At 41.0% G+C, this 24,608-nt stretch overlaps 1 protein-coding gene across 1 annotated transcript in view; it reads left to right on the top strand.

Annotated features, from left to right (window-relative positions):
• The window catches only part of ABTB1 (ankyrin repeat and BTB domain containing 1), a 208,244-nt gene that overhangs the window by 96,135 nt on the left and 87,501 nt on the right, over positions 1 to 24,608 (top strand). The window contains exons 9-10 of the mRNA XM_086939283.1: positions 8,110 to 8,208; positions 20,398 to 20,565. Coding sequence (XP_086795409.1) covers positions 8,110 to 8,208; positions 20,398 to 20,565 — 267 coding nt within the window. The remainder of the gene's footprint in view (positions 1 to 8,109; positions 8,209 to 20,397; positions 20,566 to 24,608) is intronic.

The raw sequence follows: 24,608 nt of genomic DNA on the forward strand, positions 1-24,608 counted from the left end.
CACTCAATAAATACCATACCCCGTGGTATTTTTATTTATCATATATGCGATAAATACCACTTAGTGTCATGATGTTATTGAGGGTACTGCATTTGTTCCTAAAACCAGTCTGAAGCCAAAGGCTTATTGATTTCTCATCAGCTGACATTTTTAAATCTCCCAAAATTTGGCTTGCATAATATTTGGAATCAATATCTACAATTATGATCAGTCTGTAGTTGGTCAGAACATGATGACTTAATATTTTTTTAAGTGGGTACAAGTGCACACCCATGCCAACAGTCGGGAACATGGCCCTCCTTGTAACAAGCATTGAAGATCTTTTATAAGTTTCGACCATTCTTCAAGATTAGATTGTCCCTGGAGCTGCACCGTTTTTACTTTTTTCATTATGAGCATCAGGGTTGAAGAGGACTACTTATATGGTGATTTTTTGTGTTTGTAAAAAAAATCAGGTTCTTTGGTCTTTAATCGTCCTCGAAGCTTGTGGTGTTATGCCTTTCACTACCTCAAGATTTTTGATACATATATAAAGTTTTAACAAATTTTACCCATTTCTCGGAAAATGCCAGTGTTGCTGCCTGTTTGGAAATTATTTCATGAACTTTGTTTATGTAAGACCAAAAACTTTTATTGTTTTTAGATAAACATTCTGTAGACTAATCCATTATTGTTTTTCATGTGATCTTTTTGCATCCCAAATGTTTTTTTTATATTCCTTCCTTAGAGCTCTTTGTTCTGTGTAAGCTTTATCTGAGTTGGCCATCTCCTTTAACTTTTACTTTTGTTACATATTTTATTTTTTTTCTTCTAAGATCCAAGGAATAAGATGTGTTTTTAACTTCACCCTTTTTCTGATTGTGATGTATTTTTGGTAATATTTCCTTTTTAAGTTTTTTTTTTTTAAAAACAAAGTTAATTAAGTTTTAGAACATGTGTATCCACATCCATTGCACAATTATACCTGTATACATAATGCTACATTGTCTTAATAATCCTGTGGCAATACATAAATGCAATAGATTGTGCTCCACGATTGTGCATACTTATGTCGAACAGTGCATTTATTAGACAACAAGAATAAATTGGTGTCTTGCGTGACCGTGCCAAACAATTCCCTCTCCCCCCGTTTCTCACCACTTGGCTAGTTACATGAATTTGATTAGCGTAAACTCCATTGAGATGTTACATCCAGATTGGCACAATTTGGGGTTGTGTATTTTCTTTCGCATTTGTCCAGGCTTATACTTTGTTATCCGATTCCATTAACCGTAAGGGGATATGGGTGGCCTATATCATTTTACTGTGTGGGAGGGTCCGTATTCTTAAAGGATTCCAACATCCTGTCCCATTCCATTGAAATTGGCATTTTCCTCAGGCCTCTATATTCCTCCCTGTATATAATTGCACTCTCCGCCCTCCCCCATTGCGCAACCTCCTCATGCCAGCTTGGTATGTTAGGTGGCGATGCTGATTTCCATTGCATGGTAATGGATCTCTTTGCAATGATTATGGCCACATTGGCAAATATCATTTGCTCCTTCTGGGTCTTAGTTTGGCGATGTAAGCCTACTATACATCTCTCTGCTGTGTCCCAATTAGTAGTCCCCGTTATGGTCCCTGTTATTTCCGCCACTTTAGCCCAGAAAGCGGCGAGGCGTGGGCATGCCCATACCATGTGTTAACTTGGCGTCTCAAGTGTGGCATGTAGGACATTTTGCTTGTGCTTCAGGGTGCATTTTATTTAGTCAGTGGGGCGTGAGGTAAGCCCTATGTATCATATATTGAATTAATTTGAATTTGGCGTGAAACTTTTTGGGGGTATTCCAGCACACATGACTGCTAAGGCAATTCCCCTTGAGTGCTGTTACTCCAGATTTCCCATTGTTCATGACGAGCTCATCTCGTCATGAGCACACGACCAGTGTACTGCATGACGAGCTGAGCTCGTCATGAGCAGCGAAGGGGTTAAGTCCCACTCCTTATCCTGCAGCTCCCTACCTAAAACTTCATCCCATTTCTCCCTAAGTCGTTCAAGGAGTATTGCTGCTTGTGTTCGAATGCCGCGGTAGAACCACCTGATAAGATGGCGGCCATTGCTCATTAGATATCGGGCGGGAATAAGTTTGTGTGTAGGGGGTTCAGTGTTGTTAGGTGTCCAGTGTTGTCTAGTGTATCTAGTTATGTTTACATGCAGGAGGAACAGGGATCCAGGGACTACTTGTTTTTGAGTAAAGTCCTCGTGGTTCAGCAGTATTCCTTCAGCGAACAGTGCCCCTGTTGTTGTCATCCCTTTCCCACTTGTATATGCGGCGTTTAGTGACTAATCCTGTGGGGGTGGGGTGGGGCGACCCAGCAGTGGGATGTTCGGGGCACATGGGACTATTCGGTTCGTGTATTGCAGTGCTCTTCTCCTGTAGTTAAGAGCTAATTTCAGTAATAGTGGGGCTGTTGGTGGAATTTTGTTTTGTGGCAGTAATAAGGTGTGCAGCTTTCCCTGGGAGAAAGCTTGAGGTGCAAGTCCTATTTCATGTAAGTTGCGTCCAGCAAGCCAGTATGCAACCCATTGGAGCTGGCTGGCGAAGCAATATGCTCGGAAGTCTGGAGCACCCATACCACATTTATCTGTCCACAACTGCAACTTGGGAAGCCCCACCCTTCTGCGGCCCTTTCCCCATATTAAGTCAGATAGTTGTGTGTTCAAGACTGCAAAAATGGAATCTGGGATCACTATTGGAAGGTTGGTGAAGTACTAAAGCAACCGCGGAAGCATGACCATTTTAGAAATTGCTATTCGGCACTACACCAATGTAGGGAGGGATGTCCAGAATGCTATTTGGTTGCAGAGGGCAGAGATTGCTTTCTGAAGATTACCATCAAGCAGGTCTTGTGGTGTCCTATATATTTGGATGCCTAGGTATTTAAAGGTGGTTGGTGCAACTTGAAAATTATAAGGTCTGAATGGTATTGTTGGTGGGTACTTTTCATTTTTATAAATTTAGAAGACGCACGATTTGGTCTTGTTTATGTCGAGTCCTGAAATTTGTTCAAAATGTGTAAATATGCAGGCCACGGGATCTAAATTGTCTTTTAGGTTTTTAAGGTATATGACTATATCATCTGCATATAGTGATAGTATGTGTGTGGTCTGACCAATGCCGATGCTCTTTTGTACCATCTCTGCGGAGCTTTATCGCCAGGGGTTCAAGTGCTAGCACAAATAGGAGTGGAGCTAATGTGCAGCCTTGATGTGTGCCTCTGCATACGGGGTAGGATTGTGATACATGTGCACCAGTGCAGGTTCTTGCAGTCGGCATCGTACAGAGCTGTTTAACCTATCGTAAGTATGCAGGGTACATACCGAACCTAGTATGCACTGTCCGCATGTATTCCCAGCTAAGAGTGTCAAAGGCCTGTCGCTGTTCTAGGAGGTGCAGCCTGCTCTGATTTGGTCCTCCGAGTAGCGTAAATGATCTGATCGAGACACCGTTTATTCAGGGAGGTACTGCAGCCAGGCACAAAATCGCATTGTTCCATGTGTATAAGTTGTGGTAGGAAGGGGAGTAATTGACGAGCCAGCATCTCGCTTAGTATTTTGTATTCGGTGTTTAAAAGCGATAATAGTCAGTATCCTGAGATGTCTTTGGGGTCCCTACCGGGTTTGGGTCAGGGAGGTAACTAGTTCTTGCATTGTTGTGGGGGTAAGGCCCAGCATCTGTCTGGCACTTGCAACCTGTTTATGGGAGCTGGTAAACCTAGCCCAAAGTATAAAACATGAGATCCCATAGAGTTCCTGAAGTTGATGCCTCTATCCTTTCCTATATGGCTGGTCGCCTTGTAATTTATTTTTTTTAGCCATCCTGTGTAGGTGCTTACATTATGTTTACGGGTTGTTTCTTGGCCTAAGAAAGTACATTATGTTGTGTATTGCTGCCCTACTTTTGCGTGTTGGCCACTGTGTTTATTAGATCTAATTAACAGTATAATACAGTGCATAAGTTGCAAAATTTCTACCACCGCCTTGAGTGCACCTTGATTGCTCGCAACTCTCAGATAGTCAAGTACACAAAAAGAAGTGACATTTGCAGGGCAGAAGCATCTAAAGCCTTTGGACGCCAGTGGTAAACAACAGCACTCAGCAAGGATATTGCCCAGTACCCACTGGCAGTAGGGAGAATGCCTCTCGCTTGGCAAGGTTAATGTTACCCTTGCTGCTCTGCATAGTAGTTTTCCTGTAGCTCAGACTTTCTGGTTGAGTTGGTGATGCTATTTAACTTACGTATAATGAAGCAAATTCCCCTGCCAAGCTATGGCAAACAGAAATGCATCTTCTCCCAGCCAGCAGTTCATTTGTTTATAAGTTGTGCTTTAATGTTTGAAGTTTGAGTCTGCAGTGACCCTTTTTGGGCACTGTTGCAGAGACGCATGCATCCCTCTTCCCCATCCTAGCGGTCCAATCAGTGTGACAGGTTTGAGCTGGAAGAACCCATTGTGCTCTGAATGGAATCGCATTCTTCTCCAGTGCCTTGGTCCAATGGTGAGCACTAATGAAACAGGAAAAAAAGACTTGACCTGAATATAGCCCTAGGATCCCATTTCTTCAAAGTGCCTTACTCTGAAATTTTTGGGAATACACCGAATTTAAATTCCTAATACCACCTGGAAGCCTTTTCGTAGCACCTTCTGACAGAGGTAACCAGAGTTGGGGTGGATAGATACTTTCATGGCACCTGCCTGGAAATCCTTTTATATGCCTCGTTGTGAGTCCCACATTCCCTAAGAAAAGTACCCTCGGGTACGTTTTTTGAGTAACAATTTGAAATATATTAATATAGAACTTATCTAGCTTTTACTGCCAGCTCACCCAACGTACACTCTCATTACGTCTGCATGCTGATTGAGGATTTTGCTGTCTGCGGTCACATGAATATAATGCCAGTGGGAGCCAGGCTACCAAATGTAAATGTTGCTGTGATTGGGGACTCTATTTTTCACTTATTTGTTCCCTGCTTTGGGGATAGGAGAAGACTTAGGCAGGGGGTCCGCCAAACCAAGGTGGACTTCAAAAACTGTCTTCACATATTAGTTCTGTAGATAGACCTTCCTAAACTAAGGGTCTTTTCCATAACTCACATAATAAATGTCCCTCATGGCTGGAAATATCCTTGCAGTGCATGGATGACACAAACGTTCCTGTGTTCGACCGCCACGTTTGAAATTGTAATCCCAGACAGGAGGCATGCCAGTGGACGTGACCTCCGACAGGCTGCCCCGAATTGTGTCAGCTGTCCATTTCCTTTTTCATCTCCTTTTTTGTGTGCATCCGGCCTTCCTATTGGTTATTCCCAATGGTGGAGCCGGCAGTGGCTCAGCCACCAGGAACACATCATCTTTAGCCGCCCTTTAAACAGTGCATCCATTTAAAAAAGTGGGTGTAACAGAACATCATTTTATAGCAGAAATCCCATTAGCACTCTCCTTTAAATGAAGCCCTCAGCAACATTTTTCTGAATCCATTTCTACAATCCTTCAATATCCCCACACTGCCCAGTCCGGCACATGTATTGTTGGGGGAATTTTGATTTTACTTCCTTTTAACTTCATACTTTATTAATATTATTTTTAGTTTCATAACTGAGTTTTGTTTTACATTTTTAACATCTGACAGGTCTGAATTCTGAAGAGAAATCTTGTTATGCTACTAATAAGCCTGTGTGCCTCGGTAATTTAAGAAGCCCACTGTTCCTTTTGCACAGGGATGAAATATGAAATACAAAATCAATTAAATGAAATATTGTTTAATGTTCATCCTCATAACTTGATGGCAATTCTGGACCAGGCATAACTCATGCTTTGGGGCTAGTTCTAGTTTCTCACACCAAAGGGGAGACATCAGAGTTAAACCATGCAGATGAGCAAGTCTAAATCACAGACAATGTGTCTTGTTCCCAAACAAACTAATAGGTATGTGCACTTAAAAAAAAATGCAAAGACAGTGACCTAGTGACCTACAAACGTTTAAAACCCATTTGAATGACTTGAATTTTGCTGTAGGATATGCTAAGAGACAATCTCTAGCTTAAGTTGTTCTGCAGGAAAGGTAATTCTTGAGTAGCACCAAAATATTTTATCAGTGTATTTGGAGGTTCCAAATCAGGTAGATCTACAGCGCTCGTGCAGCTATGGAGAAGTGTCAGTAAGGATAGGTGTGCCATGCCGGTCGAAGGGTAGCAGCTGGAACTATCAGCGCAGACTAGAGACACTGACCACATTGACTGAGGTGCTAATTTAATACTTTGATGATTGGTTGAGTTGCAGGCTTGCTACCCGTATGTTTACAACTGCATATCCAGTCCTAGCCAATCAGTCACTCGAGTCTTATTTCCTTTGGAAAGGGACAATGCCCTACATTTTTTACCATGCGGTTGACCGAGTTTGGCCGTTTGTTTTTTATGTCCCTCCAAACTTTGGCTGGTCATGGCAAGTGGATGACTTGAAGTGTGACCTGTACTCAGAACCAAATGCCTTTCGTATAGTATCAAATAACAAGAACAAGGTGCCACCACATATTGCTTTGAGTAATAGCATCGGTAAATAGAAGATATGAGGAACATGGGACTTGGTAAAAACGTTTACCGAGCTCGTCCTTCGCACGTCAAAGAATACTGTACAATTGGCCACTCGACTGTCGCTGTAACCCCCTCCTTGTATTTTCAAGCGCGAAACCATTGATGTTATCACCGGCTCAAAATTTGTCCTTCGAGGCTCCCTTTCCACCAGTTTGGGTATATACCAAGGAACGCCCTATGCTCCTAGTAACTCGGATATGTCGAGGCCCTGAGGAGAATCCCTCATGAATGATATGGGATTCGAAACACGTAGGCCCATTCCTAGTTGGTCTGCTTGAGTATCTGGGTGTTTAAATAATTGAACCTGGAGCTCCATGTTGTACATTACCTTCTTGTGATTCATTGTATTGGTTGTCATCAAACATGATAGATACATAGGAATGCACTAGTTTAAAGTGACTTTTCACTTTTGAGTTTGAAAACAGAAGCAGACCTGGGTCCTTTCCACTGTGGCTTAGTAGTCTCTCCAACGTGTGTGAATATTTCTGTACGAGTGTGTTGATTTGTTTGACTGTGATATGACTGACTTTTTGAATGGATGTTTTTAAGTGATGGTAGTGTGGTGTGTCCTATAAACTTTTCAATGTTCCTTGTTTACTAAGTAATGAATTTAGAAATGAGTGTTTTGTATTAACATTGAAATAAACTGCTATTAAATAGCGATTCCCATTCTTAAATTGCTTTTCTTGATTTGGACGACCAGTTGTGATTTGAATTATTGATATCAGTATTGGCACCTTGTTCTTGTTATTTGATAATCCGGCTCAGCCTTACTGATTAGAGCCAGCCCGTGTTTGTTTTGCGTTTCGTATAGTATGGCCTCTCTAATATTGTATGTCTTGCACATACATGTAACTTTCTGTTATTCTTGTACAGCATTATGTTGTTAGAAGTGGTTTTGCTACTTTATAAAATTAACACTTTTCCTATGTTTTGCTACATTAAAATGGCTGGTCATTCAAAGTGGAGTATGGGAAAGTTAACTACGAAGAATACCGCCTATAAAAGGTACCTCAGTATTTGTAGATCCTACAACTTAATATTTCTAGCCTACAATCAAACCAAGAGTATAGGATGTGGGGCTTATGAACAGACTAGAAGAGTTTAGCAACCTAAAAGCCCCCATCAGGGATTGTGACAAGCATGTCTCAGTCTCTTGTAGGAGTTTTTTTATTGTTTGTGAACTTGTTTCTATTTCAAACTTTTTAGATTTTAGATTTTCACGTGCTAATAATTGTATTATTTATAAATAATAAAACTATATTAAAACGTTCCTATAGAGGGAGGTGCTCCTCTTCAAAATAGGACATGGCGAACATTGCCTCTTGTTTTAGTTTTGTTAATGTTGATGCTACAAAGATAAACATCTAGCAAACAAGGTTTGCTGTGAAGCTCTTTCTGTGCTAATGATAACATTGCATACTTATTTGTATGTCATACTGGTTGATGCTTTTTTTATTCCCCTCTCTGTTTATTGCAGGTCGGCTTCGGAGAGCTCCCTTTTGACAGCATTGACAACTTTGTCAGTTTTCCAGATGTCTGCTTCAATGTGGCGGGTTACCATTTCCTTTGTCACAAGGTACAGAAACCATCACTTGTTATTGAAAATGTTTATTTCTACTTTAGCAATCATGAAGCAGAAACAAAAGATTGTTCAAATATCTCATCCAGAAAACAGACTCATCCGTTGCTGTTGCCGGAAAATTGTTCAAACTTGGATAGCAAAATCCTCTTAATACTAAGTCGGAACAGTCAAGCCAAGCACACAAACAAATTCGAATCCTTACTCAACTACAAACTAAAAGGTGAATGTTTCTTCTGGTCTATTTCTCCATCAGTATAATAAATGGGCTTTACTTTTGACTGCAAGCTGTTGTGCAACTTGTGTGCAAAAGCTGCTAAGTATAATTTTACCAACTTAAACAGTTACTCTCCTTCAATCCACCTGAGAACTGCAACCCCTGCTTTGATTATCTCTGGGTCCACTGCATAAAAACTCCACTAGCTGGATTTCCACATTCCTCCGTTTCCTCCCTGAATATAGTTATCCACTCCACTGCCAGAATCCTATCGTCCACAAAGAATATGACTCGCATTTACAACAAGACATTAACTGACTACGATTTTAAGCCAGAATATAATTCAGGAACTGCGGCATGGCATACAAATCCCTTCACTTAAAGAGGCTTGCTTATTGTTTCTGGAGGAAAAGCAATGCATGAGGAACTCACAGAGAACTAGGTCAGAGGATCACACAGACATGATATACAAGAGTTTTTAATGTGTGTGGAATTACTTTAATTATCACTGTTTAGAGGATCCACGTCTCATAAAATCCTATTTCCTCACTCGCTTAAACATTACTGTGATATTTTACTGCTCACTGGTGTACTCATTCCTCAGGTTTGGGAAGGCATTCATAAGGGCTGGTGCACTGGAAGATTAAATAATGCAGCAGTTGATTGCTTCTCACAATGGCTCATTGTGTCCTTGGCCATATGTTTAAGGTTACCATTTTTTCAGCAGCATGACTCCTCATTTCCAGAGTAAATCAATGCATCAGATGGTGCACATTACATATTCTTTTTTTTATATAAAAAAAGCTAAAGTGAAGTTAGAGTAACTAAACAAAGCAGAAAGCTTCCAAGTTTGCGACTTGTTGTTAGTTGAGCAAACCATAGCTTATACCTGTACCACGTAAATCATAACTCAAAGCCCTATTCTTTTTTTTATATGCAAGTTTATTGATGTTATTGAAGACCAACAAAAAACCAAGTTTGCACTTGGGAGGAAAGTTTCCTGTGGGAGATAAAATACAAAACACCATTTTTGGACCCATTCCATTAATCACCCCAACATGGACCTGAATCATTCTGATACTTAGGGTCTGGTTTATATGTTGGCAGAAAGAGAACTCAGTTGTAACGGCAAACGAGTACCCCCACCATAACATTATAGTCCGCCCACCCGATCTAGAAGCTGATGTATCATGGTTTGACAGAGGTGGAGACTACCCTGTTTCCGCTGTGGTCAAATCCCTCCAAAAGCCATATAGAGTAAGGACCGTCTGAGGTTTGGCTATCTCTCTGCCCACCTAATTTAGTTGGGCAGACATACAGTTGTTTTTCAATGCCCGTCACCAACAAGAAAATTCAAGGCGTAAGGGGTATTGAAATTTGCCCAATGCCTGCCCCACCATGAGATTAAACTCCCATGGCAGGGTAGCATTGTTTTTTTTATTTTCAAAAAGAAAATTCCACTTTGGGATTTTCTTTTTGAAAAAAAGAAAACTTGGTACGCTTGCCATATGACCCAATTATGTTACTGGGGGGATACAGCAAACTTACAATGCCTATACAGGAACCGCCGCGACGGTGGTTCCTGCCAATGCTAGAAATGTCAGCTGGGCCAGTGGACATTTTTAACAATGACCAGCTGCACCTCCATCAGGGCAACAGAGTAATTTACTCAATCGACCTGGCAGAGAGCGGGCCGCCTGCCAAATAACAAATCATGCACTTAGGATTGGAAAGTTTCATAAAAATGTGCCAAATGGCACAAAGTTAAAAGCAAACCTAAAAGCTCCTTTTCAAAGGAAACGCAGTCTCACCCATAAATACATATTCACTATATATTTTGGACTGTTAGTGGCCAGGCTTGCTTGTATTTTTTAATATCTATCCTGAATACGTATGCAAGACTTTCCATTACATTTCCAAAGTGTACACTGGCCATGCGCCATGCAAATGCAAACACAATATGAACGTCTATTGCTCAAACCGGCACAGATAAGCGAAACAAGTCTGAAAGTGATCAAAGACCCTAAGTAGGACATCGTTAGACCAATAAATTCCTCACCTCTTTAAAGTACACCATAAGCTAAAAAATATGTAAAGAAACCAAAAGTTATAGCTACACTTCTACTTTATTTTAGAGGCAGGTTGAAGTTATTTTTATGTGTATGTTTTCTAGTTTTATATTCACAAATGCAGATTTCTTGTGCATTTATTTGTTAGATATATGCACTCTGTCCTTTTCATTAAATATTATTTACGTTACAAGTTGGAGTTCAAAGCTTTTTTTATTAGGTGACGGCTTCATTTGCTTAAAACAGTGCACCCTGCTTACTTCAGTATGTCCTGTAGCATGATCGGTTGCAATGGGCATGCTCTTTTTTGGAAGCAGATAATGTGAATGTTGCTGCATCCTCCTGTGCCCCTTGTGTGATACTTGTGTATTACTTATGCCATAGTTTCACTCTAGTGGCACAAAAGCGCTACTAAACCAAAACTGCAATGTCAGCAGTAATAGAGGGCCCTGGATTTTACCTGAAGCCCCATCCTAATATCACTCTGTACCTTGATCCCTTAGCCAGTGTTATCTAAACAGTGAAATGTTTCAAGCTTTATTTGATCGCATACTTAACAACTCACTTGTCTCTAGCAGTGTTCTCCATCATCTAGCATTACAACACAAAAGCAAATACATCTGAATAACTCAATCTGTGGAACACTTCAGTTTGTTGAACACCAATACACGTGTTCATTACCCTAAAGAGGTTAGCAGAGCCAGTTCAGAAGTTATTTTGGCAGTTTTTACCAATACTGATTTACCACTCTAAAACCAACATCAATAAGATTGGCTGTCCTGTACAATATTAAAGGTTAACACTTGGTTTGGCTGTAGTTTTTTTGAGGTGTATTACATATATCTTCCCCAGAAACACAAATGTATCCCCTGAAGAAGTTCCAAATTCTATGGGAAAATATGTGTTGGCTGATTAATTTATGTAAATTGTGGCAGAAAGAATAAATGTTTTTTTTGACGTAAGGATATATTTGACTATGCATGTTGAGTCAAGAGCAACTTACTCAGTACAATAAATACATTTTAGTATATATGTTTCACATGCAAAAGTGTAACTCCTTTAATTTATAAAATGTGCCATTCTGCTGGATACGTTGAACTACAGATTCCTCACCTTTAGAATGATCGAAAGTGCAGACTGGATCTGGAGATTTTTTTCAGCAATGCTCCCATGTGTTGGTTGCTGGCACCCTATTCAGCAGGTAACTTCATACAGCATTTAAGCATCACCCTGGCACACTGACGTCAGTTCCTTTGTTCTGCGCCCTTCAACACTGATCGCAAGCTACAATCTCAACTTTGTTGGTTTTATGACAACTCGAAACTTTATCACAGACCGTGTTTCAGGGAAGAAGTCTCCCAGAAAGCAACAGAATTTAAACCATGTCACAATTGCAGGAAACATATATTGGTCACAAATCAGCACTTATGCCTATAGAGCTTGGTTTACATTTATGCCTGTAAGTCATGTAGTAAGTGCAACCTTATGCTCCTGATGGCAATCAGGGAGAGGGGAGACAAAGCTTTATTTCAGCGAGCAGAAGAGGTCCTGCTTCAAGTCATGTGGGTTCTCAGCCACAGTCAAGAGGTTGGTTCTAAGCGAAGTCCCGTTCCCGCTCCATGTATTCCTGTAAGTTGAAAAGCTAGCTAAATGAGCCAAGCATGGCTTACCCCAATCTCACCACTCAGTCTATTGAGAATTTGCAAGGGTATTACCCTAAAGTTTCAGTCTGTCCTGACTCTGAGCAGGTTCTGAATTTGTTCTGGGTGGGTCCCGAATTCCCCGGGCCTTTGTCTGCACCACAGCGGATAGCTGAATTTAGGAAGGCCATACCGCAAATTTTCCAGATGTTACCGGCTCCCTCTGGTGTACATTCTGGACCCTTGGAGCTGCAGGAGCCCTCATTTGGACTTCAACTGGTAGGCTCTCCCTTGATGCTCTCTGCCCTCATGGGGTCTGTCCTGAGCCCATACCACATCTGGTCTTGACATCCATGCTGGCCCTGATTATCCACACCAGTTCCATCCGTGCTGGTGTTGGATCCAAACACAGCACCATTTTCTGACATAGGTTCGTGCCAGGCCTAAGGCGTAGTATGAAATAACTAAAGTGCAGCTAGTGGTAGTCCAGCCAGACCTTCAACCTCTCCTTCAATGCCAGTTTTTTCAAAAGAGGAAGGATCTCTTTGTCTTCGAATCAGATGTGATTCAGGGCAAGCGTAATGTCCCTCATGACCCCGATTATGACCAGTTGACTACGCTAAAACCTAAAACCAGTTTATTGACTGAAAACTTCAGCCAAGTCCAACTTCATCTGAGCCTCTGTTACCATGTATAAAAGACCTTACTGTGCGCACACTCTCATGGTCACTTGGACTAAGCCATGCTCTGGCCTTTTGATCAACCAAACTTTGGCCAGATGGCACAAACAAGCCTATGGCAACCATGATTTTTTATCGAGACATCAAAAGAGGAAAGTCTTGTGGTGCAAACGTTCACAAGTAAAGTCAGTCTGAATGCATTTCTTTTGAATGACCAGGTTAAGGAGTTTAAAAGTATCAATGTCTTTGGGAAGAAAATGTTTTCTTCAGCTGGCATGGCTTTACATTTTTGAGTGTGGTTTACCTTCTGAGCAGGGACTTATGGGACATGGCTAGCAAGATCTTGCACTCTGTTTTGGAACCCCTCAGGAACTTACTGAGCTAAATTATCCAAGATGGACAGGATGCTGCAATGTGTGTGTTGTTTGCTGGTCTGCACACCAATGACTACATACGGCCTGCTATTTGCACAAGGGTACTGGTTAGATAGCACACATGGTTGCAATTGACTACATTTTTAGGGGATGTCCAAACGTTCAAAATAGACTGCAATTTCATATTCTCAAAATTCATTTCTATTAGTTACATTATATTAATCTCAATAGCAAACCGATGTTTGTTTAATCGTCAACATGTAATAAATATTGTAATCACATTCATCATTATTCTTTGAGTATCATTAGCAAACCAATATTTGTCTCATAAACCTATAATAGATAGTAAATTCCATTTATCATTATTCTTTGAATACAGTTACATGCAATAATTTGATTTTCAAAAGAAATAATATTGTTTATAAATCATGAAATGAACAAAAAACATAACCAATATTTAAAAAAACATACAGCCACGTGCATCATTGTAGGAATTTGCGATTCCTAAATTGCGAAAATTAAGGAATCGCAATTTAGGAATCGCAAATTCCTATGCATCAAAAAATCGCAAAATTTTTTGCGATTTCCTAATTCTCCTTATTTGCGATTCCTTAATTGCGAATCACAAATAAGGAATCGCTTTACATTGATTCCTATGGGCCTAGAGGCCCATAGGAATCAATGGGAAGGCATTCTCATTTTGCGAATTCGCAATTAAGGAATCGCAAAATGAGAATGCAATTTCAAGGGTGCTGCACCCCTGGAATGTCATGTAAGTACATTTTACTCACACACATGTCCCAAGGGCATATGTGTGTGTAACATGTAAGTTTCAAAAATGCATTTTTTTGCATTTTTTAAACTTTTCGCAAATTACCATGAAGGTTTACTTCATGGTAATTTTTCCCTTCAAAATTGCGAATTCGCAAAATTAAATTAATCATGCATAGCATTTAAGAAATCGCAAAATTTGCGATTTCTTAAATGCTATCGCAATTTGAGAAATCGCAAAAAATTGCGATTTCTTAAATTGCGAAACATGAAAAATAAATGATGCATCCCAAAAAGTGATTTTGGAATCGCAAACGGCCGAATTTTGCGATTCGCACCGTTTGCGATTCCAAAATCGTTTGATGCATGTGCCCAATAGACCTCATTAGAGCAAAATTTGTTTATCGGCAAAACAAATACTACACTCGCAGTAAAGTGATCAGACCCAACAAAAACACCAATGTGTATATCAGTGATAGAAAAAACAAAAATAACTGTCCAGAGTTCTTAAATAGACTGTTGAGAGTTTTTCAATAACATTTCTTTGTAAGTAACTTAGGGTCTCTAGGCTTAAACATTTTTACCATTTAGTGAAATAAATAATGCAACTTGAATATATAGCAGTCCAGATATTCTTCATGGATAAGCTCTTAATGGATCTCAACTGTTCCTAGAGAAGGCTGACGTGACGGTGGAGTGATTCAAATTTATATGCGCCACTCTCTCTCCTTGGGGTTATTGTGTCCAGCCAGACAATTCTATCAGCAATCTAGAGGCCTAGCTTGCCTGCAGTGCCAGCCTTCCCAGCCAAGCCCTTTCTGCTTTTTTGCTTTTACCGGACCAACCATTGTGACACACGTTTCCTCCCAAACTGTGGGATCTTAACTTAGACTCAACATTTCTCATGTATTCTTTTTATAAGCAGATGAACAGATGTTCGTTGTGTCTTCTGAAATTAAAGTCTGTCTTCCTTATTGTGGCCACCTCGTCTCATTGCTTGAGTGACCTTCAGGCACGGTCCGTCCATTCACCCTACACAACCTATTTCCAGGACAAGCTGGCTCTGAGGACTAAAGCTGCCTGATTACCTAAAGTTGTAACTTCTTTTGATGTCGGGTAGTCCACAATTCCCCAACAGTTCTTTGCCCCTCTTCACCCCTCAAAAGAGGAGGAAAGGATCCATTTTTTGGACACCCCCCACTCCCCCCACAAAGAGCTTTAAGCTTTTATGGCTCTCTGTGGTGTTCTCCTGGGCAAAGAAAGCGAAGGCTGTGTAGAAGAGTACACTGTCAAGGTGGATACTCCACTGCATTAACATCTGCTGCACACTGGCCAATAAGCAGCCTCCAGAATGAGTGAGAGCCCACTCCACCAGGGTTAAGGTTGCCACCACTTTGGCCCGTTGAGTGCCTATTCTTGACATCTGCCAGGCTGCGACATGGGCGTTGTGCACATGTTCATGAAGAAATAGTAAGTAAACGAAAAGGGAGGTCTCCTTAGTGATCCAATTAGGGACAAGGAGAATAGAAGTAAAGAACTTAAAAAGTTCAACTCTTGAGAAACCCTTTAGTGTATTGCCCTCATAACTCACAATGCCGACTCAGTAGAAAGGTATACAGTATTACTCAATTTTAGACATATAGTGAAAACATAAGAATACAAAGAATTTGAAAAACATTGTGTGTTGTATTAAAAAAGAACAGTTTATTACAAATCAATAAAATCAATGTTATGTAACATCAGTACAGTGCCATACATTCAAATTTGAATTCAGTCTTTGTTAAAAAAATGGCGGTACACATATAAAGATAAAAAATCATAAAAATCACAGTTGTTAGGGTTGTCGACGCAGCGTTTCGGTGTATAACGATATCACCTTCATCAGGACAAACAATTCTATACAGAAAAAATATATGATTAGATACATTTGATGGTTTTATTTAAAAAACATTCTTCCAACAATTACCAAGGCACAGTTTTGTGTTGACTCTTTGTTGTATTTGCTTTTCTACACAAAAATACATTACTATTGATAAGTCATTCTGGCATTTGAGTTATACTGGGCTATACATATGGGTTCTTAACTTTAGTGACAAGAAGTCACCATGAGGTAGCTTTAAGAGAATAAATCATAATGCATACCTGCGAGAAATTAATTATTATCCCTCTCGTGTAAATTGGAGGTAATTTGATTGTTGTGTCTCAAATGATAGAGACTCTGGTCTAATATTTCCAGTGCAAAATTCCTTTCTGTAAGAAGCTTAAGATTACATAACTTGACTGTACTTTCTATGGCCGATTTACATCTTGTAAGGAAAGGCCCACATTGTTTGGATGACGTGTTATTACCTGTCAATTTCAGGAACTCAATGATAAGGAGGATGTAGCTGGAGGGGGGCCACCGTATTATAAAGAGTATGTCACTACAATGAAACTGATTTGTGTATTAGGATATGACCAGATATGCCAGAGGTTGTACTTTACACAATATAAATGCAGATAATTCTATATGTTGCAGAAAGTTATTCAGGGTTTGTTGGACCTATTGCTGGCACATGTTAAATAGGAAGATTTTTTAAATACAGAATATGCTGGGGTCTGCTGGTAATTTTTTCTATAAAAAGGAGGTATTGATCCTGGGGGGAATAGATATACGGGGTTGTTTATGCGAGATTGATATTTTGAACAACATACTCACCCTTAAAGCAGGGTTATGTGGCCCTCACTGGAACGTGACTGGATTCTTTTAACTTGCTACCAGCGCTGAGTGTCCTATAGCAGTGTCTATTTCAATTTGACCTGGGAAGGATTACATTGCAATCACTGTGTATTATCCAACATGACTAGATGTTATAATTCAATATATATTATCATGCGCTTGTAATATCGCTACCCTACCACATTTGGTTATTGAAGCTACTGTGGGAAGTGATGGTATTTTTATAACCCCACTTCTATTCTTCATTCGGAGATGACTAGCTCTCAGATAGTTGTATTAGTTTATGTCACCACTTAGGGAGCGGAGGAACAGTTTCCTCTTAAATCATTGCATTAGTTAGTGTCGCCACCTAACAAACGAAGGAACATCTTCCTACCTCTTCCTCATATTTAATACTGGTGTGGCATTGTAAGGATTGTGTTTTAATTAATTTCCTTACTGGGGTGGAATGTCTTCGTAGAACTATTGGGACAGTAATATCAACATTATTTATTGAAATCACGCAGGGGCAAGCCTTTTACCTCCGACATTGTCTCTGTCATTTTGTTTAAAAATATAGACCTTGGTCTGTACATGGTCATCGTGGCAGCATTATATATAAGTTCTATATGCCTGTAAATAACTAACATTTACCCGATTTTACTCTACCGGTTTTCAGGTCACCCAGAGTTACACTAGAGGGATATTTAGCACATTATTTGTTGCACAAAGGGGACGATGCTTACCTTGTTTTTCAAAATCGGCCTCCCTGCTCCCCTCGCAGCTCCTCGCGTTGTCGATCTGAAAGTTGTTTTTAGCTCGTGTCAACTTGCTTGTTATTTAAGCGAATTATCGCAGTAGTTTTCGAAGCAAACTCCCGCGGGATGTGGGCGATCGCATTACATCAATTATGTGCGACGCTCAAAGAAGGAACTACACTTGTAGTTTAATGTGGTATCCTTCACATAACGTCACTCAATATGGACGCGTGTCTTGCGAATAACACTTGTAGTTTGTTATTTTATTAATACGCTCTAGTGAGGGTTCTCGGAATTATAATTAAATAAAATATCCCTTTTGTTCATAGGGACCCTCACACTGGAGAAAAACTTTTTATATGTGGAAAAAACTCGGACAATCTCATTGCATCAATCATGTGCGACGTACAATTGTCATTTGCACTAGTATCTTTCGCGAAACGTCATTCAATAAGGACGAGTGTCTTACAAACTACATTTGTAGTTTCTTATTTGGTTACCGAGCCCTCGCGATGGTTTTTGGATGTTACATAAACATTGATTTTATTGATTTGTAATAAACTGTTCTATTTTAATACAACACACAATGTTTTTTAAATTCTTTGTATTCTTATGTTTTCACTATATGTCTAAAATTTAGTAATACTGTATACCTTTCTACTGAGTCGGCATTGTGAGTTATGAGGGCAATACACTAAAGGGTTTCTCAAGAGTTGAACTTTTTGGGACTTTTTAAGTTCCATGAAGAAATAGTGCCTTGACAGGTCTGACAGGAAGGATCTTTCACCCTTTCGGTCCTACAGGACCTTTTGGTCTGAGGCCCCTCCATAGACACTCCACTTGGTAAGGTACTGCTTTGGTATCTATTCAAAAGGTGAGGAATGGGAGGTTAAAAATAATAAATTTCCTAGATTGTTCTAGAAGAGCAGAGTTTGTTTTTCTGAACCTTCTGGTACCACAAACTCTATCAATGTGCCAATCAGAGACTGAAAAGCAGTTGAACTGGAACCACTCCACAACCCACTGAACAGTATTTGTGTGTGATGTGTTTCAGGCAACAGTCAATCCCATGGACAATACAGGGACACTTAGAGGTGTCCTAAAACCCCTTTTCATCAGGGAATAACACACTCAAGACACTAGAAAAATAGGAATACATTATAAAGTTTACTTTAAAGTCATAAACAAGGTCTAGTGGACACAATATGAATTGCAGCCACAATAAGGACAAATAAAATGGCGGCAGAGTTTACCAATCATGAAGAAGAGAAAATGCTCCACATGCTGATATACTTTCATAGCAATTCTACCCCCATTCTACTATTTATACGCACTAAGCTAATTCTAGCACAGCAGAAAATAAAAACCTTTTTAAAGTTTCCGAGATTGTTTGCACCCACATACCTCTTTGAACAATAAGACTTGTGTTCACTTTAATAGTACAGTCTGCCGTTCTTGTCGTGTATGACCAGTTGCACTGATGAGCTCAGCAAAGAGATAAAGGCTAAGTGCCTCTCCAGTAAAGAATCGTTAAAGTGATCCTTCATGGGCTGTCCCAGTGTCGCCTGGCATGATGGTCTTCTTTCTAACCCGTCTATCTTTGTGCTTGGGTCTTATATCATTATTTCAAAGTTCTAGAAACTCTCAGAATAACAATTTGCAAAGAGTGACTTGATGCCCTTTCACTTATTTTCACTCTGTGAGACTGCGTTCTTTTAAGCAACAACAATAAACGGGGCACGTAGGTATCAACCATGTATAAGCTCATTAGAAATCAGTAACAAATAATTCAAGGCAACAGGCAGCACTTAGATTAAATGCTGCAAATATATTCAAGCAATACTTCATTATCACGTCTCAGAACATATTATAAGCTAAATATGCTTTCTACTAATCATAGGTATTCACGTATAATTGATTGACCTATGTAACTGAAGCAGGGGAGTGGCCAGGAGAGAAAAGACATAGGGCCATATGTATCAAACAAATTTGCGATCACAATTTGGCTTAGTGGTATGTATTAGGGCAAAACTGCCTCACAAAATATTGCGATTCCCTATTTTGCGATTGCATTTAAGGAATCGCAAGTTACGATTCCTTAAATGCAGTGTAAGAAGCACCACAAAAGTGCAATTTGGCCTTAAGGAATCGCTAATTACCACCAACTTGAAGTTGGTGGTAATTTGCGATTTCTTTGAAAAATTCTTTTTTTTTCATTTTTCAAAGTGCAATGTGGCATGTATGTGCGGCACGTGTGCACCCATGCTTATTTCAGGGGTGCAACAGGGTGTCCTTTTGACACCCTTGAAATTGCATTCTCAATTTGCGATTCTCTAATTGCTAATCACAAATTGAGAATGTCTTCCCATTCAGTAACGCTCTTTATGCTGGAAACTCTCTCCAACCGCAGATTCCTCACCACTCTCCCATCTTCCCGTTCTGTGGAGTGGCCTCTTTTTAACATCTAAAATGATCTCAAGTTAGGAATCTGTACAGTGGGACAGAGGATTGTTTCACTCTCCACATCCAAGGGCTATAAAAGAGTCAATCAGGAAACTAACGTCAGTGTGCTCGGGTGGTACTCGTATGTCTGTCATTTCTGGCGCGATACGGTGCCAGTGCGTAGCTGCGTGGTGCTTAGGAGCATTGCTGAAAAGTTTCTGAATCCATTTTGGTCGGTGGAGAATATTTTAAAAGTATGATCTCTGCAGTCAGCTAGAGTATCGACCATAAAGAACATTATGGAAGGTTACTAAATTGCTCTTTTGGCTTGCACTGCACTGTGTTAAGTTCATGGATGATGTTGATTGACTAGGTTTTGGGTACATATTGTTTTTCATCCTGTATGCCTTGTTCACTCCTATTAGTTGGGTGATATTCTTGTTACATTGATGATAAATAATTGAGGGGGGGGCGTAGTTTCTGCTTTTCAGAAAAGGAAAAATCATTGCAAATGTTCCCCCTTTCATTACTGCACAGTCCTTTTTCTGTGGCCGAAGTGATTATTTCAAGGCACTCCTAGAAGACCATTTCTGTGAAAGTGGTGAACTGCAGGCAAAGCCCAGTGTTCCAGTGGTGACCCTGCACAACATCTCGGAAGAAATCTTCATCCGGGTCCTCTACTATATTTACAGCGACGACACAGAAGTAAGATGAACTTCACTTTATCTACTGCCCTTGATAAATGTTTGGGATATGAGTAAACTTGTACACATATACTTTTGAGATATTCGATCAACCGAACACTCAAATACAACTATAGATTAATTTTTAAAATTGTATTTCTTGTGGATGCCGTTTCCTCTGCAGATTTATCTTTCGCAAAATGTCCCAACCTCTGACTGGCACCCGGAAATCTTTTACATAATGTCTTGGTGCTGGGTGGTACTATTTATGTTGTGGGAGACAAACTTGGATAGTTTGACTCCAAATGATTGTGAAGGTGACAAGTACATAAATAGTGTACTCCACCTTATTCATTCACTTCCCTTGATGGTGCCTAGGGTCATGTCTCTGGAATGTGGTCCCATCTGTGTACAAATGTTCGGACTATATTTAATGGTTTCTTACTTGTCTTCCTTTTCTCACCATGTGCAAAATGTCTTCTAGCTTCATAGTCTGAAGGTAAATATGGTAAATGATGTCACCCCCGGCTGCAGTATACAGTGTTTGGCAGTGGTCTCAAATCTGTCTTTGGAATAAACTCAAAGGCCGGGTGTACTACGCAGTGTTTGACCGTGGTTTGGTCCATGTTAACTCTGTACATTCATTGGACTGGGAATTAGCAACATTTAGTCCTGGTTCTCCAAGCATAGACATTCCTCTGAAAAAATATAGTGTAGAGCATTCCCTGTCTGGATCATGAGAAGGAGCTGGATCTGATTATAGAGTCCTTTAAGAAATGGCTCAGGTGTTGACTTTGGGCTCGTCCTCTCTTGAGGGGTGCATCTGTTTTTAACAACACTGGACCTGCAGTGGCTCAGTTTGAGTCATTCAAGGATGGCTTCTTACAGCCGCGACCATAATTGAGAGTATATGGCCTCTGTTTCCCTCACTGTGCCTAGTAGTAGCACATAGCCAAGGGGTTGTGCTTATTTGAATGCAGGCAAGGGGTGCACCAGGTGTCGAATAGCTTGTAGATGCTTCACAGTTGATGTGGATACTGTACCTGCCGCTCCGAAGTCAACAAGGAACAGCCTGCCAAACCATGGCTCTGACATCTGGGAGATGGCCAAGGGGCTTGAGAGTTTAATTGTGCCACATAGTGGTTACAGTGCTACTGTTGCTAGTGCACATGGCCAGGTATTTGATGGCCAAACCAAAGTCTGGCAGATGATAGGTGTTTTTGGCAACATGTGGCTCAAGCTGCACCCTCACCTATGGATTCTCATCACCATTCAGGTCCTGTTTTTCTGTGCCTCATCACTGTGGTACAGAACTCTCTCTTCATGTCCTACTGACAAAACCCTCATTTTTGGGAGGGACTAGATCAAATGCATCCACATGGGACCCTGGGTTTAAGCCTTTCAGAGAGTGCCACGTAAACATGTCCATTTCAGAGCACAACAACAACTGTATGGTATCTGGGGCCAGGACATGAAACTGAGGCCTGCAACTCTTGCACCTCCATGCACCTGAAGGTCATCAGGAAGATGGAGGTCATATATTGTTTTTCTAAGGCACGTAGAGATACTTCTAAGTAGACCACCTCTCCCTAAAGGTAAGTCATCTTAGAGTCCCCATTCTCCTAGGAGATCTTCCGGCAAAAAAATAAAAAAACACAATAGGAAGGGGAAGTTGCCTTCTTCCTTGAGGAAGTGGACTAGTTTCTGGGACCATTCGGAGCCTCACCATCATTCCCTAACACCATACTTTTCTTCAACATCGAGCAACCAGCGACCCATCCACACCTCGCCCCCAAAGAGCCTACCAAAATATGACTGAAGTTTCCCAGTCCTTTAGCCAACCCAGTGCAGTTTGAGGCCTCCTGGCAGCTTTGTAACCCTCTGGACTACAATCCAAGGAGATGAGAGTCCAGTCCTGTGGGCTTTGCTATTGCGGCGACTCTGAGGCCTCACCTCTACAGGCTTCAGTCCAGACACACATATCGAAGTCAAAACCACCTAGGGCACCTTCCTGCGGCGACTCCGAGGCCTCACCTCTACAGGCTTCAGTCCAGACACACATATCGAAGTCAAAACCACCTAGGGCACCTTCCTGCGGCGACTCCGAGGCCTCACCTCTACAGGCTTCAGTCCAGACACACATATCGAAGTCAAAACCACCTAGGGCACCTTCCTGCGGCGACTCCGAGGCCTCACCTCTACAGGCTTCAGTCCAGACACACATATCGAAGTCAAAACCACCTAGGGCACCTTCCTGCGGCGACTCCGAGGCCTCACCTCCACAGGCTTCAGTCCGGACACACATATCGAAGTCAAAACCACCTACGGCACCTTCCTGCGGCGACTCCGAGGCCTCACCTCTACAGGCTTCAGTCCGGACACACATATCGAAGTCAAAACCACCTAGGGCACCTTCCTGCGGCGACTGCAAGGCCTCACCTCTACAGGCTTCACTCCGGACTCACATATTGAAGTCAAAACCACCTAGGGCACCTTCCTGCGGCGACTCCGAGGCCTCACCTCTACAGGCTTCACTCCGGACACACATATCGAAGTCAAAACCACCTAGGGCACCTTCCTGCGGCGACTCCGAGGCCTCACCTCTACAGGCTTAACTCCGGACACATATATCGAAGTCAAAACCACCTAGGGCACCTTAGGAGTTGATAGGGGCTGTATCATCCAAGTGGCAAAGGAGAAGGTGAAAGCTCATTTCGAATATGAACCATATTGTGAACACCTCCCCAAGGCCCAATGGTTCACCGGCTTGCTGTAGATTTTTGGATCAGATTCAGATTCCTGAGCAATGGAGTATGGCTGGATGATGGTTATGAGGCGGATCATCTTCTGCCACCTTTTAATACTAATGCTGTCCTCTGTCGGGACTTCCAAAAAGCCAGTGGCATCGATACGTCACAAGATGACATATCCTATCTGCCTTGACAAAACCTAGTTATCAAAGCAAACACAAGGAGATGATGGACAGAACGCTGACACTTTTCAGACACTCACCTCCAGTCACAGATCTGGGTGGAATCCATCAAAACCTAGTTATTAGCCTTTCTGGACCATTTGGAAAAAGTAATTTTCTGACCTGTTGAGTGATAGTCTGGATGCATCAAAACAGATCCTATAATGTGGCTCTTTGGACCCCATGCTTGATCTGGCGGTATGGCTGTCATGCTGTGTCAGCATGCTTGGCTGTGTTCAACTAGATTTACAGGAGATGTCCAGGCTACACTCACAGATATTTGCCTTGATGGTAAATGGCTATTGACTGGCCGACTCCTCCCTGAAACGCTTTCAGAACAGCAGCGGTATGTCTCATTCCTTAGGCCTGACCTGTTCTGTATGGTAAATCCCCAAGTAGTATCACAGGTTCTGTGGTTATTCTAAGGCTCGTCAGGCTTATCAAAGGCAGTTATTTCAAGCCTTTTCAGATACCACAGCAACTATAGCGCTCTTTTTGGTGCAATGATGGATATAGGGGACCTCACCAGTGACACCTGATCCAGTCTCAACGACCCTCACATATTCTGCTGCTTCCAAACCCCTCTGACTCCACCCTGCTCGACATCAAATATTATTTCTCCCATTTTGCTATGCGTTGGGAGCAAATAACTGAGAACCACTGGGTCACTGAGCTAATCCACCATGGATCGGTCATTCCTTTTCTATATTCCCCTCCATTCCACCGACACCCTTCATTCAGAGCATGCTCGCCAGCTCACTCCGTGATCTTATAGGCTAGCGGTTCTTAACCTGTTGTCCGGTGACTTCTGTGGGTCCTCAACTACTTACAAAATTAAATAATAATAACTTATTAATACAGTGTATATAAAGAGAATAGCAACATTGAAAATGTATAAACGTTCTGTACATTTGAAGGATTTTGAAATTGAAGGCTAAAAATTAAGTTGCTATCTTCATATTTATTTGTGGGAGCGGTGCAAGTTCATTTAATAGAATATATTATGGATGATGGATGGCCTCAATTTAATTTAGAAAAGCACCAACCTTCTCATTTAATTTCAATTTAGATTTTATTTAAATATTTATTTGTGA

This window comes from Lissotriton vulgaris, chromosome 9 (genome assembly GCF_964263255.1).
Source record: "Lissotriton vulgaris chromosome 9, aLisVul1.2, whole genome shotgun sequence".
Classification (NCBI taxonomy): domain Eukaryota; kingdom Metazoa; phylum Chordata; class Amphibia; order Caudata; family Salamandridae; genus Lissotriton; species Lissotriton vulgaris.